The sequence below is a fragment of the Puccinia triticina genome, chromosome 9A, assembly GCF_026914185.1.
Source record: "Puccinia triticina chromosome 9A, complete sequence".
NCBI lineage: Eukaryota > Fungi > Basidiomycota > Pucciniomycetes > Pucciniales > Pucciniaceae > Puccinia > Puccinia triticina.
Window position 1 is genome coordinate 5,970,067 of NC_070566.1, and position 18,562 is coordinate 5,988,628.

The window sequence follows — 18,562 nt, forward strand, 5'->3', positions numbered from 1 at the left end:
TCTCCTTCGCTTTGTTTTCGGACCGCGGAACTCCAGACGGAACCTTTCCGCGGTTTTCTTTTTTTTTGTTCACAGGAGGCTTGCTTTCGCCTTTTCGGAGGCGCCTGAGTTCTGTTCTTTCTCCTTATTAAGAGGATTGTTGGCGGTTTCCGCGCTGTTTCGTTCTCGGAGACGCTTTCTATCCCATCCCTTAATTTATAATCCGGTCTTTTTCCATCCTCGGCAGTGTAAGTTGTTGTTGTAGTTATTCGTATCTCAGACCTGTGTGTGTTAGAGCGAGGAAGGGCGTCGATCCGGGCTCTTTTGTGTGGTGCTTGGTTTTCGCAACTTGCGCTCCTGCTCGACGCCTGACCATGCCGCTCGTTTTCTTCGTTTCTTTCGACCGTGTTTTCGGAGCCGCATCCTCTTCTTCTTCAGTAACTCATCACACGCCAAAAGCGGCAATAAAGCGAATCTTTGTGCACGGTGTACACGAACGTGTGGGGTTCGCTATTCCACTCTATTTTAAACTCTGGCCAATGGGGGCACAGAAGAATGTGGAGGGTGGACTTATGTCCGCAGTCATGATCTGCTATGGAGGCATAAAGGTGCCAGATGTCGGTGGCCCTGCCTCAGGCAGGGTATTGCAGGCCGTACCTGCAATTCCATTGTTGCAACACCATTGTAGCAACATCACTGCTACAGCAGCCTGTTGCAACACCATTGTTGCAACATCATCTTTACAGCAGCCTGTTGCAGCAGCATTGTTGCAGCAAATCTGGTGCAGCTCCATTATTGTAGATAATCAGCTTGTTGCAACGGGGGCTTGCAGCATATGTTTTTCCGTAACTACGCCATGTGGATGTGGTTAATAATTTTTGGAGATACCTCAACCTGGCCAAGTGTCTCAGTGTCAGACATGCACGCAGTGGGGCCTTTCAATCCCAGCCATGTGACATGGTCTGAAGGAAGAGCATATATTCTTTTTTTTTTCTGTAAGATAGTGAATTGTGTATTTATATATGTTTCTGTGTTTAGTCAGCCTCAAGGGATACCACTGATCTTTAAATACGACTATTTGTATACTTGCAATTAATGTGAAAGGGCATGTGTTTTTGGGGTACAGATGAATGGTTTTATCAAAACAGCGGAGATTTCAGTTGTGGGACTCATGGTGTCTTTCAGCTGGATGTGGATAGTAACTTTTTTGTAATGCTTTCATAAGTTCTCTTTCGTAAACTTCCTTATCAAAGCTGGGAAGAAGAGGAATGTTTCTTGAAGGATTGTTTTTGGCGAAGCTGATTTGACCAGCGATCAAGTCTTCGTACCAAAGCCCCATCAGTTCCATCGCAGCAATGAACACTTGGGTCTTATCAACCAACTTTTCAGATAGTAGTTCCGATAGCCATTTCTGGGGTTTACTCTGGAAGAATTTTTCGGGATTTTTTAGCGGATATTCGACTTTAATTCGGCCAAGTAGGGGCCATCTACCCGGAGTTTCTCTAAACAAAAGGCCGAAAAGCCATCCCATCAAATATCTGTATGCACTCCCTTTTATCCCTAACATCACTTGATCTAGTCCACCAGACTTGGCCAAGTTATGATAAATGTCAAGAGCGTCGATGATTCTCAAGATTTGGTAACTGTGTGTTTTTGGTACTACTGAGCCGTTCTTCTTTGTCAGTCTCACCTGGACTTCGTACGTGTTCTTGACTCCTTTGTCACTCTTTGAGATTTTGATCGGTAAGTTTTTAACCAAAGTTGGAGCTCCAAACGTGTGAGCCACGACCTCCTTCAATTCTGCTTTGACGAGATTCTTGTACTTCTTAGTAATCGCTGCCTGCTCACCATTTGTATCTTGAATCTTATGTCTCCTCAGCGCGAGTGCATAAAGACTCAAGATATCGAGCTTGTCCAAGTCCGCCAACCGATACCATCTTTTCATGTAGACCCGTCGGGGTTCCTTGGGCGCTTGGATTTGAGGACGATCTACTCCTCCTATTGGTTCGTCTCTTGAGTGTTTCCCCAGGATAGAATCAGGATTTTCACCCCGATTAGTGGCCTGTTCAACTGGTCCTACTAGATAGGAGGAAAAGAGGCTAGATATTTGATCAGCAAGTCAACTTAGCCGAAGTCTCACATTGATAGGACTGCAATAGATCTGACCATTGTATTCATTGGCATCATCGCCAATCATGTCATCCATCTTTTCTTTTGATAGTGACCCAATACTTCCGACTCCTTCTTCCCAAGGGTCAGAGATTGCCTGTTCCTTCCAGCCGTCGGATTTGAAAATGTGCTCTAAAAAGAGCTCTTTCACATCAGCTCGGTAGAAACATATGGCACATGCATGGTGGACAGTATTTCAGGGCTCACCATGTGGTAGTAAGAACTCATCATATGCCTGAAAAGGATCATCAATTATGTGGAACTCCTCAGGAAGCCTTCTCGATGTTGCAGGCCGAGATGTCAAAGTTGGCAAGCCTTGGAACAAATCAGCTTCAAATTCTTCGGGAATCCTGGGTGATCCAAGACTAAGTTTGTAGTAAAGTACCGTGCCAAGGCAAATTAAACGAGGCCATAAAATACTCATAAGCGTGGGGCAAAGGCGAACAAGTGATCAGAAATTTACTCGATTTTCCAGTGGGATTCTAATGCCGTGCGGTGGAAGCCAATAAGTATCACTGATGAACGTGGTGCACTCCGGATGTCTGATGCACCTACCAGATAACGGCATCAGCCACGTAATACCACGGGGGGGGGGGGGGCACTTGTGTGTCACCTCGATATTGATTTTTCACAACTTAAGCTCTGCATGTTGCCAATCACACAATGGAGATCATAAGTTGACTGTTTCAGGAATTGAGGACTGGGAATTGACAATTAAACCTGTCATACCTTTTTACTCAAAGCTGCATGAAAAGGTATGTGTCTCAGCCCCCCCCCCCCCTGACAATATATCAATCAACAGCTAGGGTTGGTTACAATGCGTGAGGCCTGAGTGGAGGCTTCCATACCTACCAGAATCAAAAAACTTATCTAAGTTCAACTATTGGGGCTGCAAGAGTGTTGTTGCAAAGCAAATCTCTGAAGGATTGATTTACACCTACCTTTCAAAACAGTAGGCAGCTGAAGTCTCATTGCACTGGGGGAATTTGACAATTTTCATATCTTTTTATATCTCTGCTCAGTTACAACAGATCAAAATTTGTGTAGAGATAATGTTCTGCCTAACTCAGCCTGCCTAGCTGCCCAAGTTCTTGAAGTGATTTTCCTTCAGAACTCCTCTTGAATCTCAAAAAAAAAAAACATTGAAATTGTGGGTTTTTGGAAAGCATGTTCTTGGGTGAAGCCATGCTTTGGATCCATTTCAAAAATTTATCAGCTCTTCTCTCATTTATTTAAAAATCAAATTCAAGGGCCAAAAATGAAAAAGAAATATGGACAGAGCACAACTGCAATTGTTTAACTGCCATGGAAGGAAAAGTGACAAAGGGGCAAAAATGTACTTCTGCCGCATACTATTTTGCATCTTGCACCTCCAATTGTGTGACTTATCTAAGTTTGCAGAACCAACTGCCTCAAAGCTCAATTGAGAAAATTTTGTGCTTCATGAGCACCTTTCTTGACCAAATTTCTGGGTTTTCCAGGTGCTTTTGAGATGAGGCAAAACAGTAGCAGATCCACCAGACCCATTTTCAGTACTACTAGTATGTCAAGAATTTGACTTGAGGGTTGTGTAAGGTTATTGTTTAAAAGAATAGATTATAGAGGTGGGTTGTATTTTCCTCAAGATACCTATTTAAATTCTAATATTTAAAGAATCTCTGGCAGGAGTGTAAGAGTCAACAGACAATGAACTGTTAAAAATAAGCAGAAGGCCAATATATTCCAACCTTTTAATGAATGAACTGCAAGATATTGGATTGGAAATTAGTTGGTCTACCCCAAAAATGTTGGATCAAAATAATATTCACCCTAACATTTTTGGAGTAGACAGTGACTGATAGAAATTTCCAAACCAAAAATGGCAATCTTTGGCTTTCCCCTTATTTCAGCCAAACACTTGCATTATTATTATTGAGATGAGAGGGAAATAATATCATTTCATGGTTGGAAAGGGTGAATGGCCAGATAACACTGTGGGATAAGTGGGCTGCAGTAACACCCCCCCTGTGCTATTGCCATGTGGCCGTTGAGCGCAGCGGCTCACCATCCTGTGTTGTTAGCAACTACCTCCTTAGGCACAATTTTTACCTTCTTTCCACACACTTCTGAAACCCATAATAATATATTACAAAATCCTTTGTTTTATTATAGTAGATTGTGGATCTTTCGCAGCCTCTAACTTAACACAAGTCCCACCTGGTGGGAGGCTCGCTGTGCTGGCAGCAAAGCGGCCCCTCCCGCAGGGAGGGACTTGCGGATTATCTCAGATTTCAAGCGGGAGCAGAAAGTACATTTTGGCTGTAAGATCTTTTAGCTTTTTAATAGCTCTGTCCCCAGCCCCTCCATAGTTCTGAGCCACAGCTTTCGGAACCTTTAGCATCTCCTCTACAATCCTGTCAACTCAAAATTCTTCTATTGCCATTGATGTATTTTTAGTAATTTTTCAAACAATGGCCTTTCAAAAACTGGACCTGCACAAGGATTCACAAGCCTGCATTGCTTGTAGATCCTGCGGATCCATCAATTCGCAGCCTTTCCAGGTTGTAGATCCTTGATATCTAGTATCCTGAGATCACCCTGCTCCGCTCTGGCCAGCTCTGGCCGGACATCTTTGAAGCACCAGTTTTAATTTTATCATACTCTGATCCTCGCCATGGCAGGTGTGCTACCGAATGGGTCAACACCAGAATATCCTTGCATGACTGGATAGAAGCAGTCATTGGCAATCAAATTATCCTAATTTCAGGCCGAGTTAGCTCGCTGCGCAGGATATCAATGTGTGTATCAAGCAATTTAAGATTTTTCTTTATTTTTGCAATAGCTCCCGGTCTGCCAGTCGCCAACATTAAGAGTAGAGGTGCATTATTTTTTGTTAATAATTGACCGCCAAGGCTGCAAAATCCTGGTGTCGCACAATACATAGTCTTGATATTCTTCTGTCCACCCTCAACCAAGCCCCACAAATATATCATGTGCGCTTCATCCACAACAACTAAGGCCAGCTTGCTTTGAAAATTGGGCGAGAAATAGATGTTTGAGAAAGTTTTGTTGTCCAGAAACATCTCAGGGGATAGGTAAACAAAATTGTAGACACCATCACGAATGTCAAGACATGCCTCATTTGTAAAGTTAGCTTTTGTCAGATTGATAGCCGTGTACCCAGCCACCACTTTCTTGTCCACTTGGTTGCTGCCGAGTGAATCAAGAGGAATCAAAACTATGACAACACCCAAAGTGCTCCGGTGCCGATCTTTAGGGAGCATGTTCAGGTAAATTTCTGTGATGCGAGATTTGCCAAAGCCAGTTGCTGCCAGGAGGAAAGTGTTTCTGCCTTGGAAGAGATTTGAAACTGTGTTGACTTGGAGTGGCTTTGCTTCCTGGTTGTATCTTTCCAACGCTTCCAACTTGATCATATTGTTGAGCTCATCATTGCCAGAGTTCTTGATTTTCACTCCAACTTGAATTCCAGTCATTGTTCCCAAGGTCCAAAAGCTTCTGGTTAGGTTTGAGTCAGTGAAAGAATCATTCCATCAACCCCTCTCTTGTCACGACTCTGTATTAATTTGTGTACACCTTGTGGGTGGAACAAACAAAGTTGGCAATGGCCAGAAAGTCCGTGTCAGCAAATGTGTATCCACAGATGGATCTTCAGAACCCAATACATGGTTTTGAATTTTGTTTTGCTACCTCAAACTAGAGTCCAGGATACTTTTGCCACTAGGGATTGTAGTTTTTTGTTTGAGAGGTTGGAATAGGTGTCAAAATGTGTGCAAACAGAAAGGCTAAAGGACCGTCTATTCAGTTTTTTTATTTTGTTTTTATTACACTTGATAGGATTGTTTTTGTTTTTTTTTTTTTGCACTAAATATCAATTCTGCTCCCGCCAAAATTGGGGGGATAGCCAGTAAGCCTCTCCCACGGAGAGCCCTCCGGGTGGGGTCCCCTGGACCCTCCGTTTGAGAGGCTTAGTTAAGCTAGTCAGCCTTATATGATAGGGGAATCCCTTTAGCTCCGCAATTCCATGACTAGACATTTATGTACTTGTATACAAGAAAGGGCATGTATTTAATTTTTGGGGTACACATTGTATCAGTGTAAATTTCATTTGTGGAATACTTGTTCTCCTACAACTTTTTTTACTGCCTTCACAATTTCTCTTTCATAAAACTCCATGTCAAAGCTGGTTCTGGATGGAAAAAGAGGAGTGCTTATTGAAAAATTGACATTTTCGCGGCTGACTTGAGAAGCAAAGTCTTCATACCAATGGCCCATCAATTGGACTGCAACCTTGAAGCCATTTATCTTGCCAATCAACTTGTCCTCAGTTAGTAGTTTCAAAAGAAATCTCTGAGGCTTGCTCTGGAAGAATTTTTCAGGAGCTTGGAGTGGGTATGCAACTTTGATTTGGCCAATTATTGGCCAACTATCTGAATTCCCTCTGAACAAAATCCTGAAAATCCATCTGATTAAATATTGATGTGCACTGCCTTCCATCCCAAACATCACTTGATCAAGTCCACCTAGCATGGCTAAATTGTGGTAATAGCTAACAACATCAATAATGTTGAAGATTTTGTGAGGGTTTCTTCTTGTTACTGTTGAACTGCCCTTCTTCATAGGTCTTATCTGGACATTGTACATGTTACTCCCAGCAAATTGTTTAATCTTTCCAATTTTGATTGGTAAGTTTTTTAAGATTTCCGATCCAAACGTGTGTCTTGCCATCTTGTCCAATTTGCCTTTAATGCGTTTCTTGTACTTTTCAGTAATTGCTTCATCTTTAATATCTTGGATCTTAATTTTCCTCAGTGCAATTCTATAAATCTTTGAGATATCACGCCTGCCCAAGTCCGCCAACTGATGCCAATTTTCCGTTAGGACCCGTTGGGACTTCTTGGGCGCTTGGATTAGAGGATAATCAACTTCCCCTGTTGATTTGGCTCTCGAGTTTTTCCCCAGGATGAAATCTGAGTTTTCATCCTGACTGGCGGCCCCTTCAACCGGTTCTGGATACATGGATAAACAAATATCAGATATATGATCAGTAAGTCAGCTTAACCAAAGTCTCTTATTGACAGGACTGCATTAGTTCTGACCATCGTATCCATTGTCATCATCGCCAATCATAGAAATACCCCTTTCTCCTGATGGTGACACAATAATTCCGGGTCCTTCTTCCCAAGGTTCGGACAGCGCTTGTTCCTTCCAGCCATCGGATTCAAACATATCGCCTACAAAGAGCTCTTCCATATTAGCTTGGTAGAATCAAATGGAACATGCGTGGTGGACAGCAGTTGAAGACAAACCGTGTGGAAATAAAAACTCGTCATGTGAATGAAAATGATCATCATACAAATAGGAAGGGAGGGAATTTGGATTTGTAAAGGTTATATCAAACTCCTGAGCAAGCCTTCGTGATTTTGCAGGCTGGGATTTCAAAGGTGCCAAGCCTTTGAACACATCAGCTTGATGCCTGTCGGGAATGCAGGGTGGGGCTGAAAATGTAAGATTAAGATTGTAGTGAAGTAACATGCCAAGGCACATTAACCGTGGCCACTCCAGAGTCATAAGCGTACAAGGACAAATGAAAACAAGTGGTTAGAAGTTGGCTTAATTTTCCAGCGGGATTCTCATTGCGTGCGGTGGAGGTAAATAAGTATAACTCAATAATCTGGAGCACTCAATGTACCTATCAGATAACGGAAAACCCGACTCCATCGACGGAAGTCACCTTCAATCACGAAGGAGTATGGCGGGGACACAATTGCGTCAACTCTACGTGATTTTCCACAAATTAAGCTACACATAATGCATTTTGCCGATCACACACTGCAAATCATGAATCTCCTGCTTCAGGAATTGGAAACCGGGAACGGTCGACATGATAACTCTGTTATCCCTTTCTTATCAAGAAACACTCAGTTTTCTCAGCCCCTCTTCCCCTTTGACAAAATAAGTAGATGAGGTTCATCAAGCAATGAGTGAGACCTGGCTGAAGGTCTCCAGACACATCGGAACCAACTACCTCAAAAATTGACTGGCAAAAAATTGTGCCTCGCAGTCTTAATAAGGAAAGTGGTGGACAGATTTTGAGCTTGTCCTTGGTTACCTATAGGATGGAAAACAGCACGGCGCTGCAAAAAGTGGCCTTTTCAGCGCAGCGAGGCGGCTCCCGCTTCTCCCCCAAGCTGAAAAGCGGCAGGGGGTGGCCGCTTGTTCCCTTATGGCCGAACAGGCTTTGCTTTCGCTGCGAAAAAGTGCAGCGGCAGCAGGCGGCCGCTGCTCCCCGTTTTTGACCGCTTCTCCGCTTTTCCCCGTCTTTCCCAAGTGAGATTTGAGGCAGGTACCCGCACCCGCCACAGGTACCTGGGTGCAAAATTATGTCCCTGGGATGGCACTTGGTACTAGTTGGCGGGTACCCGGTGGCTGTATGCGGGTACCCGGTTCCTGTAGGCGGGTACCTGTCTGGTGTGGACCCGCTGGCGGGTGCCAGGTGCGGGTGTGGGTGTCTGAATTTCTTGAAATTTTGGGCAGGTACCCGCACCTGCTGTGGGTACCCGGGTGCCAAGTGCCCTCTCTAGCGCGGAGGGAGAGGAGGAAAAGTTCTTTTGGGGTGTCTTTTCTCACACTCATCTATTCTATTCATTCTACATAATACTCACTTTAGGGAGCATTGGAGGACTTCCCCTCAATCTGGGAACCCCTTCCAGACCCAGATCTGAGCCAAATTTTGCAGGGAAATTTAGGCTTTGAGACTCTGGGAGGCTCTCAGATTGTTCCCAGATTGCAATGGGAAGTCCTCCATTGTATTCACTGCTATTCTTACACAATTTTTGTGCATTGCTACATTGCAGAGAGTTTTTACCACCCAAAATCTCACTGGCTTGCAGAGTGTTACTGTGCAAAAGCGGACCGGTTGGACCTTACATAGACTAGGCTCAGGGTGTAAATGAGTTGGGCCAACCCAAAACCAACCCAAGACCTGTTGGGTTTGGACACATTCTTAAAGAAAATGACAAGACCCAGACCGGACCTGACCCTACTTGTAAAATTGTTGGGTTGGGTTTGGGCAGCCTATTTTCTAATTGGGTCAGCCTGCGACCCAACTAAGACGCCTCCAACAGTCAAGTTGGGGGTTTTTGGCGCCTAATAGGTTGGGTCAACCTGAGACCCAAAATAGGAGGACGTGACACATTGGGTTGGTTCAACGGTGGGTCGCTACTTTACTCTACAATAACCAGGCCGGGAGAGTAAAGTAGCAACCTTCAGTTATTTTTTTCGCGGTTATTGTTATTGCTAGCGCGCTGATAGCCGTGTCACGGTTATCGTAACTGGCCTTTCTTCATAAGGCTGTTACTGGTAAATTAAAGAGTTATTGTAATGAAAGGCCAATTTTTCCCTAGAATGGCCCTTTCATACAGCTGTTACTGGTAAATGAACACATTAATGAGCAATGAAAGGCCAAATTTGCCCTAAAATGGCCTTTTATTGCTCAATATCTTGCTCGATAACTGCTGCTCTGGGCATAGATTTCGTAGATTCCTTGAAAAAAAAACTCTCCCCGAGTGTGTTATCAATATTGCACCATAGTTCACAGTGGTTACCAGTCCGGTTATTGTAGAGTAACCAAAAATCGCTACAATAATGCTACTTTACCAATAACTGTAAAGTAGTGACCCACCGTTGGTTGGTTCCAGGCAGTATATTTTTAAATCTGCCCAGACTGGACCCAACACCAGGGGAGATATGTTCCCACTCCTCAGGGAGTGCCAGAGCTGAATTTTATGTGAGTTTTGGTTGGATGTGGGCCTGATGTGGATTAGCAACTCATCCCTAAATGAATCGTAAAGTGGATGGAGAAGTGATTCAAAAGTCAGCCAGAATTGATTTGGGACTTAACACAATGTTGTGTAGAATTCTCTTGTTTTCTAGTGTGAGCCTGAGGCTGTTGAAACTCGTGCGCTCGTGCGCTCTCTGCGGCGCAACTCACACCGTGAATCATTGAATCAACCGGTATCATCAAACCTAACCTAAACTGTCCGATACTTCTGGCTCTCACGTCTCCACACGGTCGTCTTCGATCATCGATCCTTAACTCAAATCTTCTTCTCAACAATATCCCCACACATTCTTCTCTCCCTTCTCGATTGATCATCCGCACCAATTCATTGACTAAGATCAGGCAGTCTTCGTACCTCGACTACATTGTCGAATCACTTCTCCGAACTCAAGCTCCGGCGAAACCTTAACTTGGACAGCCTTTCTGGCTTCCAACTTGGTGAGAAATGCACCTCCGCATTTCTGATCTCTCGTTGACATGGCTCCTCCGATCTTCAACGCTAACTCCATCTTCCTTTTTCAGTTTCCTGTCATAGATCTAGTCCTCAATTTTCCATTCTTACATTGTCAGATTTGTTCCTACAATTAGAGGGTTTGTTTCATTTCATTTCTATTTTCTCAATCCTCTCAACGACTAATCTTCTTATCAATCCCACACAGCCTATCACACTCTTCTATCGTCCACTATTCTTGTTGTCCTCTTTTGATCATCTACAATAGCCACAGGGTTTGTTTATTTCATTTCTCTTTCAGTATCATTGTCACATTGCTTGTTCTTACATTTTTTGTTCCCAGTTCTGGTTCTTGGTTGCTTGAAATTTAAGTCAGGTTCTTTACGATTAACAGTCGAAAGGACGGGATCGATACATGTCATCCGACGCAAAAGAATCGGTCAAACAATCTCCAACCACCTCGACTTCCAACATCAAGAACCAGTTACCTGCCGCGATGTCCACCTCGATCAATTGTATGGACAAAGTGACGCCTTCGGTCCTGAAAACTGTGATCGAGGGAATTCCGTTACTCTCATTGGACAACTACAACTTCTGGAGGATTCGCGTCATCAATTTCTAGGACCTTTGCAAACTAAAAAAGGCCCTCACTACCGATGAAGATAAGTTGAATCTGGACGAAAATGATTTCCTTAAGGCAATAATAGTGGCTAAACTCAAATCGACCGTGCAAGCTAATGTTGTTGACTCGTTGAACGAAGATTGTGCTAAGAAGACTTGGAAATCAATCATCAAGTTCTTCGCTTCCACTCAAACGTCCAACAAAGCTCACGTCTTCCAATCCTTCCTTCGAGCACCCTACACTCCTGACAACATTTCGGGATTCATCACTTCTATGAAAATTTATCATCTCAACTGATTCAAGTCGGCTGGGAGTTCACTGACGATGCCATAGGTCACATGGTCATAAACAAATTTACTATCGACATGAAGGACATTGTCAATCAAATCACTCACTCAGACAAGGAACCGACTCTTGACGTCGTCATCAATCATCTTTGAATTCATCAAAATAATCTCGAATCTCAAGATGCATCTAGTTCCGGTACTCGGTCCAATCCAATTACTCTCTTCACTGACGAGTCTAAGAAGTGTCAAAAGAATTTTCATAACATGGCCTCTGATCATGCCAAAGAAAACTGCTGGTATTTGTACCCAAAGAAGCGAACTGAATACTTCGAGAAGAAAGCTGCCGCATTAGCCGCGAAATCAGAATCATCGGTCAGTTCCTTTCACTCTTCGATATCAAGTTCCTCAAATCAGTTCATCCTAGACTCTGGTTCATCTGCTCACATGACTTCCAATTTGCAACTATTCCACACTCTAGAACTCAAAAGTTTAGGATTTTTACAAACGAGCTCGTCACATGATCGACTGGAGATAAAGGGGATCGGCTCTATTCGGCTCAAAAATCAATACGGTGAAATTTTTCTGAATCAAGTACTCTACATTCCCGACATAGTTGTAAACCTTCTATCTGCTAGATGTCTCATTCTCGAAGACTTTATTATTCAATTAAATAAAAACTCGTTTGAAATTCTAAAAAACAATGAAATCAAGATGTCCGGCAATTATATTGGCAACTTGCCATGCCTGGAATTTGAGAATCCTGAGCTTTCGAGTCACCTATCTTCCGCTGAGTTCCTCCACAAATCACTTGGACATGTAAGCTATCATCGCCTAAGGAAGAAACTCGGCATTCCTGTAAAAATCGTGAATAATTGTGAAGCATGCGCAGTCTCCAAGATAACTAAGGCGTCGTTTAAATCAAATCATAAACCGGCGACCAGATCTTTTGAAGAGATTCACCTAGACCTGATAGGGCCAATCTGGCCTCCGTCATTCGAAGGGCACAAGTACATCCTCACTGTCGTTGACAGCTGTACTCGATTTTGTGCTGCTATCCCCATGAAGCATAAGAGTGATACTCCGACTACTTTAGCTTTTCTATTGGATTTTGAAGCAAAGAGATTCGGATTTCATCCGTCTATCATTCACTCAGATCGAGGCTCCGAATTCCTGAATGAAATTATGTCTGAATACTGCAAGGTTCATCTCATCAAACAACGAACCTCTGATGCCTACACTCCTCAGCAGAACGGACTTGCGGAACGTTTCAACAGGACAATTCTTGAATCTCTGAGGACGATATTGGAAGACTCGGGAATTCCGCGAAAATTTTGGAGCGAAATCGCGAAAGTTAGCTGTCTAACCCTCAATCAAATTCCAACACATCGATCCAAGAAATGTCCCTTCGAGCTCTTTAAAGACCGTTCACTTCCCATCAGTTACTTTCGTCCAATAGGCAATCGTGTATCCTATCTCATTGAACCTAAACAGTCTCGGTCAAAGCTTAAACCAAAAGGACAACTCGGAAGACTTCTGGGATACATAGATGAACTAAGGTCTTATCGGATTCTCACAGATGAGGGCAAACTAATCAACACAAAGAGTGTACAGTTCCTTGACTATGAAGCTCCAATCTCCAAAAACTCTGACTGGGATATTGAAATAAGTGACAGTATTGTTGATGAACATTCTCCAACACCCGAAGATTCAACAGAAAATGAAGAACTGGAATCAAGCTCTGAAACTGATGACGAAACTGTAGCAACGGGACTCAATCCAGCCCTCGCAATCACCCGGACTCTTCAAGATCGTACCTCACGTGTAAAACCCTCAAAATACTCGTATTTGTCGACCGATCCCAGCTCATTCAAGAATGCCATGAAATCTAATGAGAAGGAATTGTGGGCTGAAGCCTCAAACGAAGAGTTATCGAATATTGAGCACCATGAAGTCTGGGAAGACATGTTCGACGTTCCTAATTCCTTTTTGCGCACCCTTTGGATCTTCAAAACCAAGCCTGCGACTCTATCAGCCAAAGTACGCAAGAAAGCACGCCTCTGTATTCAGGGCTTCCTACAAAAAGAAGGCAAAGATTACGGCGAGACGTTTGCACCCACGGGAAAATTTACAACGCTCTTGGTAGTGCTTATGTTTGCAATTGACAAAAATCTGCCCATCAGGCAATTTGATGTCAAAAGCGCCTTCCTTTATGCTCCGCTGAAGGAAGAATTGTACATCAAGACGCCCAAAGGCTCAACTCGCAAAGCTCCTTATCTCAGATTAAAGAAATCTCTCTACGGGTTGAAGCAAGCTCCAGCCAACTGGTACGAGACGCTTACCTCATGGTTCAACAAAATTGACTATACTCAATCCACCTCAGATCCTTGTCTCTTCATTCACAATAAGGAAATCTCTTTCATTTTTTTTCACGTTGATGATCTGGTAGTTGTCGGCAATGTTGAACGATTTGAACAACTCTTTCTATCACGATTTCCGAATTCTTCGGCACACAACCCAGATACTCTGTTAGGCATGGATGTCAAACTATCAAATAACTCCATATCTCTGTCACAAGAAAAATTGATAGAAAAAGGGCTCAAGATGCTGGGAATGACCGATTGCAAAGCCGTCAACACTCCTCTATCAGTAGCAGTACAATTGAAACCAGCGACTAAACAAGAGAAAGATGAATTCTCGAAATTAGGAGTTAACTACCAAACCTTCACAGGGATTCTCAACTACTTATCCTGTTGAACACGCCCGGATTTAGCTCCCGCTGTCTCCATCCTTTCTAGCTTCAACAACAATCCAGGAATTACACACTGGAAAGAAGTGTTACATTGCTGGAAATACGTGAAGGGAACGCGCGAACTTCACCTCACTCTGAGACCAGATCCGCTAGACTCGAAATCCCTGCAACATTACACTGATGCCACGTGGGCTGACGATCTGGAGACCCGGCTCTCAAGAAGCGGGTCAATTTGTTTCTGGAAGAAGTGCCCTATTGCTTGGAACAGTAAAAGACAGCGAAACATCACTCTTTCATCAACTGAAGCAGAACTCAATGCTCTAGCCGATGGGGTACAAGAAAATCAGTGGATCAAATATCTTGTAGAGGAACTATGGAACAAAAACCTAGAACCTTCGACTTTTCACATAGATAATCAAGGTCTATCTGAAAAACTGAAACATTTTGGCTCGAACTCGAAAATGAAGCACCTCAACATCAAAATGAAGTGGCTTAGAGATCTGAAGAGCAAAAACAAAATTACTGTCACATTAATTCCCGCAGAAAACATGATAGCCGACACACTTACAAAAGCAAGCAACGCTGAGTCCCTCAAAAGACTCCGCGAAAAATATTTTATGGTTCATTACTCCCCAAGTTGAGGGGGGTGTTGAAACTTGTGCGCTCGTGCGCTCTCTGCGGCGCAACTCACACCGTGAATCATTGAATCAACCGGTATCATCAAACCTAACCTAAACTGTCCGATACTTCTGGCTCTCACGTCTCCACACGGTCGTCTTCGATCATCGATCCTTAACTCAAATCTTCTTCTCAACAATATCCCCACACATTCTTCTCTCCCTTCTCGATCGATCATCCGCACCAATTCATTGACTAAGATCAGGCAGTCTTCGTACCTCGACTACATTGTCGAATCACTTCTCCGAACTCAAGCTCCGGCGAAACCTTAACTTGGACAGCCTTTCTGGCTTCCAACTTGGTGAGAAATGCACCTCCGCATTTCTGATCTCTCGTCGACATGGCTCCTCCGATCTTCAACGCTAACTCCATCTTCCTTTTTCAGTTTCCTGTCATAGATCTAGTCCTCAATTTTCCATTCTTACATTGTCAGATTTGTTCCTACAATTAGAGGGTTTGTTTCATTTCATTTCTATTTTCTCAATCCTCTCAACGACTAATCTTCTTATCAATCCCACACAGCCTATCACACTCTTCTATCGTCCACTATTCTTGTTGTCCTCTTTTGATCATCTACAATAGCCACAGGGTTTGTTTATTTCATTTCTCTTTCAGTATCATTGTCACATTGCTTGTTCTTACATTTTTTGTTCCCAGTTCTGGTTCTTGGTTGCTTGAAATTTAAGTCAGGTTCTTTAGAGGCTCTTATGTGACAACAGGACACAAGGAAAAAAGGGGGGACACTGATTGAATTTCTTGGGATAAAGAAATACAAGCAGTGGAGAGAAGAGAAATAAAAGAGGGAAATTGAGAAGAGAGAAACTTGATCTGTTTGAGTTATGATTTAATATGGGCCAAGCTCTACCTGGAAAAGGAGGCTGCCAACTGTGCTAGAGATGCAACAGTCTCAAATCACACCAAGGAAACGGTGGTGGGAATCAGAAGTAGGATGACTACTCTGCTCTGGTTTTAAAGGTCTTAACAAGAGATAACCTATGGATCTTTTGATGCAGAAGAGAGAAACAGAAGCAAGGAGAGAGCAGTCAAGAGCAACAGAGTTTCCTCTGAGATAAACAAGGTCAGTAGAAGAGGGTACTTCCTGTCAATATCCTGTGATGATACTGGGAGTGAAGTGGCCTCTGGTTAGTGATCCTGGGTGTCTCTGGGGTATGGTTCTGGTGTGATGAAGTCTGTGTATCCTCCTCAGGCAAGGGGGATCCTGACTTCGAAAATTTTCACAGTTTGCTTATGTAATTACATATGTACATGTGGTTTGGTGCGCCTGGTAGCGCTGACACGTCGCAACTGCGCATGCGCGCCACAACTCAAGAACTCAGGGAAGGAGTATAGTTACAAAGAATTGGTAAGTTGTAACTAGGGTTAAAATTGCATGAGGAAACAGAATATGAAGGAAAAACAAGGATATCTCTTAAGGTAAAAAAGATATGAAGTAATTCATATGTAAAAAGTAGAAAAAAGGCAGACTTTAGGTCAGCTGTGCTGACTCTAAGGCTGACATCTAGGTACAACTGTAGGAAAAAATATGATGAAATGATATTTCACCCAAATTTAACTCATCAATTGCTTCTGTTTACTGATGTTGAAGGATAGCAAAGCAAAATTGACATTTTCAAATGTAATTCCTCTGAAAAATGGGTTTCTTGTAATTCACGTTATATGCCCTCATGTACAAAATTAAAGTAAAATTCAACTTGAATCTTGATACTATTGGGTTTAGAATTTTGGAATGTGGTTATGTTGCAGTAAAATTAGTGAAACCCATTTTCTTGGAAATGCGGGAATTAATTTGAATTTGACTAAAAAAATGGTGAAAAACTTTTTCAATAGGGTGAAAGTCTGAGTTAAGTCAAGGTTGGATTGCGGTGCCACTCCAGTTTGGCCAGATATCCTTGCCTCCTCACAAAAATGATCTGGTGAATTTTGCTTTTTTTTGCTTTTTTTTGCTTTTCAAAATTCACATGTGCACATGCAAGTGGCATTTTTTGCACTTTGCTAATAGTCACCCTGATGTACGCGCATACATTGATGTGGAAATATCACAGGATGGGCCTTTCACAGCCATATGAAAAGTAAAAGCTTTGTGTTGAGACACCAATTGTCCCCTTGATGTACGCGAGGACATGAGGGGGACAATATCACAGGCTGGGCCTTTCACATCTCCATGAAAAGGACACACTGGTCATGGAGCCAAGAAAGGCCTATATTTGGGATGAGTTCTGGATGATTTTTTGGCATTTTATGGTTCATTTCAGGATGATTTCCAGCTGCTTTCCACAGCCAACTTCCAGTCTTTTTCATACCTATCCAATTTATATTTACCAAAGGCCTCCAGCACAGTTATGGAAAAAAATTACGGTAGGGCACTCCCAGCTGGGGAGTGGGAAAATATTTCCCCTGGTCCAACCCACGCTAAATATTGGGTCAGGTTTGGGTGCTGTTTTGCAACCCAAACCCAACCCGTTTACACCCTGAGACTAGGCGGACAATATCAGGCTCATTGTGGAGTGCTGAAGAGATATGTATGTTGCAGAAGCCCAGCACCAGTAACCGTTCAAACCCAGAAGTTATCTAGAAAAAAGACGGAGTGCCTTATATCAGGCGACAAACTTTTATTTCAAGACTGGTCTGAACACCACAAAGTCAAAAATGGGTTTTTCATGGGATTTCATAGGTCTTTGCTTGATGAACTTTGCATGGGTATGAGAAAAAAACTTGAAATTAAGTGGTGAACAGTCAGAATTTTTTTGCAAATCAAGTTCTCAATAAATATCCTTGTCAATCACACCTCAAGGACTTGCTGTTGCCAGTGGATGAGCTAGCAATATCATCTGCTGATCCTGTTGACCCACCTGAATATTGCTCAATCATTGGATCCTTGATGTATTTTTTGGGCGGGATGAGACCTGTTATTTCCAGTGAATTTGCTTGCTAGTTTTAGTTCCTGTCCATCCAAAAAACACTGCAAGGCACTTGATCTACTGGTGGGATGTGTGAGGAAAACAGTGCAAAAAAGCTTAGTGTATTTGGCAAAAGGGGACGGGTTGCAATTATGGACCAATACAAATTGGGGGGGGGGGGGGGGGGGTAGAATGAACAATTGACAACTGAATATGGCCTAACTCATTGTAGAGACGCAGTGGCATGGGGATGCAGGCAAAAAACAGTGGTAGCTTTGTCAACCTGCGCGGCAGAGTATGTGGCTCTTTCTAAAGGCTCTCAGAGTTTCTCAAACATCATCAACATTCTAGAAGACCTCAATTAATTTCCCCTGAATTCCATACATGTTGATAATCAAGCTGCAATCCTCATGGCCTCAGAAAATGCTTCCAAGAAGAAAACAAAGTACCTGAAGAGGGCTTTTTACTTTTTTAATTCCCTCATCCAAGAATAAAACATGGACCAGTACTATAGACCAACTTGCTGACATCTTCACAAAGCACATGGGACCTAGAGAGTTACTGCAGGCTTCAGAAAACTCAATTTGGTGGGGTGATCAACATAATCTTGGGAGGGGGTTTTATGTGTTTTACTCCTGTATCTACATACCACATAGCACATACTATGCAGATAGATCAGCTAAACCCTAACCTAGATAGACTGGTACAACTTGATGCAAATCATCATGTACCTAGTTTATCTATTCACCCGCCCCGGGTACCCCTTCTCTCTCTTCATTGAGATTGGGACCTGGACTTTGGCATGTGGATTGCTCACCACATCACACTGTCACTGTGCAGGTTAGTTAGTGTTGGGTATGTAATCAATT

The 18,562-nt window shown here is 43.0% G+C and overlaps 2 protein-coding genes across 2 annotated transcripts; both read right to left on the minus strand.

Moving 5' to 3' along the window:
* Nucleotides 1–1,135: 1,135 nt before the first annotated feature.
* PtA15_9A577 (uncharacterized protein) lies at nt 1,136–2,572 on the minus strand (the record flags this gene model as incomplete). Its single annotated transcript, XM_053172800.1, has 3 exons — nt 1,136–2,055; nt 2,146–2,280; nt 2,356–2,572. The coding sequence occupies 3 exons, from the start codon at nt 2,570–2,572 to the stop codon at nt 1,136–1,138; spliced, it is 1,272 nt and encodes a 423-aa protein (XP_053024005.1).
* A 3,677-nt stretch (nt 2,573–6,249) lies between these two features.
* Nucleotides 6,250–7,716, minus strand: PtA15_9A578 (uncharacterized protein; the record flags this gene model as incomplete). The annotated part of the gene is made up of 3 exons (XM_053172801.1): nt 6,250–7,154; nt 7,245–7,391; nt 7,455–7,716. 3 exons carry the CDS (start codon nt 7,714–7,716, stop codon nt 6,250–6,252), a joined length of 1,314 nt encoding a protein of 437 aa, XP_053024006.1.
* Between the last annotated feature and the right edge of the window lie 10,846 nt (nt 7,717–18,562).